Below are 851 nucleotides of genomic sequence, written 5' to 3'. Positions count from 1 at the left end.
GTGGTGGTGGTGGTGATGTCAATGATGATGATGATGATGGTGATGATGATGATGATGACGGTGGTGATAATGATGATGATGATGGTGGTGGTGGTAGAGGTGGTGGTAGAGATGATGATGATGATGATAATGGTGGTGGCGATGATAATGAAGATGATGACAGTAGTGGTGGTGGTGGTGATGTCAATGATGATGATGGTGATGGTGATGATGATGATGATGACAAAAAAATCACATACTTGCTCAGGTCTCCGCTGCCTCTTGTTGTGCGGTCTACAATATTGGTGAACCCAATACCATGATTGAGCAGCTTGCTGTCATCATACGCCGTCATTGGTTCAGGAATCAACTCAGAGAGGAGCAGACATTTCCCTACAAGAACAAACGCAAAAAAAAACAAAAAAACAATCATGACTACAAGGGGAGACAACTGGGATGGTAAACGTAGACGTAATAATACAGGCACTGGTGTGGTTGTGTGGTTAAGAAACTTGCTTCTCAGCCAGGTGGTCTCAAGTTCAGTCCTACGGCACAATACCTTGGGCAAGTGTTTTTACTATAACCATGGTGAGTGGATTTGGTAGATGGAAACTGAAAGAAGCCTGTTGTATGCCGTTGCCAGTACCGCCTGACTGGTTCCTGTAGGATTTTCGAGCGAGATCGTTGCCAGTGCCCCTGGACTGGCTTGTGCGGGTGGCACATAAAAGACACCATTTCGAGCGTGGCCGTTTTCGTGCGGGTGACACGTAAAAGCACCCACTACACTCTCTGAGTGGTTGGCGTTAGGAAGGGCATCCAGCTGTAGAAACTCTGCCAAATTAGATTGGAGCCTGGTGTTGCCATCCGGTTTC

General features: G+C 46.8%; 1 protein-coding gene across 1 annotated transcript in view; it reads right to left on the bottom strand.

The window, feature by feature from the left end:
- The window catches only part of LOC106876312 (uncharacterized), a gene marked incomplete at its 3' end in the record, with an annotated part of 4,458 nt that extends 3,624 nt beyond the window's left edge, over positions 1–834 (bottom strand). Inside the window, exon 1 of the mRNA XM_052978095.1 lies at positions 240–834. Coding sequence (XP_052834055.1) covers positions 240–412 — 173 coding nt within the window. The remainder of the gene's footprint in view (positions 1–239) is intronic.
- Between the last annotated feature and the right edge of the window lie 17 nt (positions 835–851).

The sequence above is a fragment of the Octopus bimaculoides genome, chromosome 30 (assembly GCF_001194135.2).
Source record: "Octopus bimaculoides isolate UCB-OBI-ISO-001 chromosome 30, ASM119413v2, whole genome shotgun sequence".
In the NCBI taxonomy this organism is placed as follows: domain Eukaryota; kingdom Metazoa; phylum Mollusca; class Cephalopoda; order Octopoda; family Octopodidae; genus Octopus; species Octopus bimaculoides.
The sequence above is the reverse complement of the archived record's forward strand: the minus strand, read 5'-3'. Positions and strand labels throughout refer to the sequence as shown.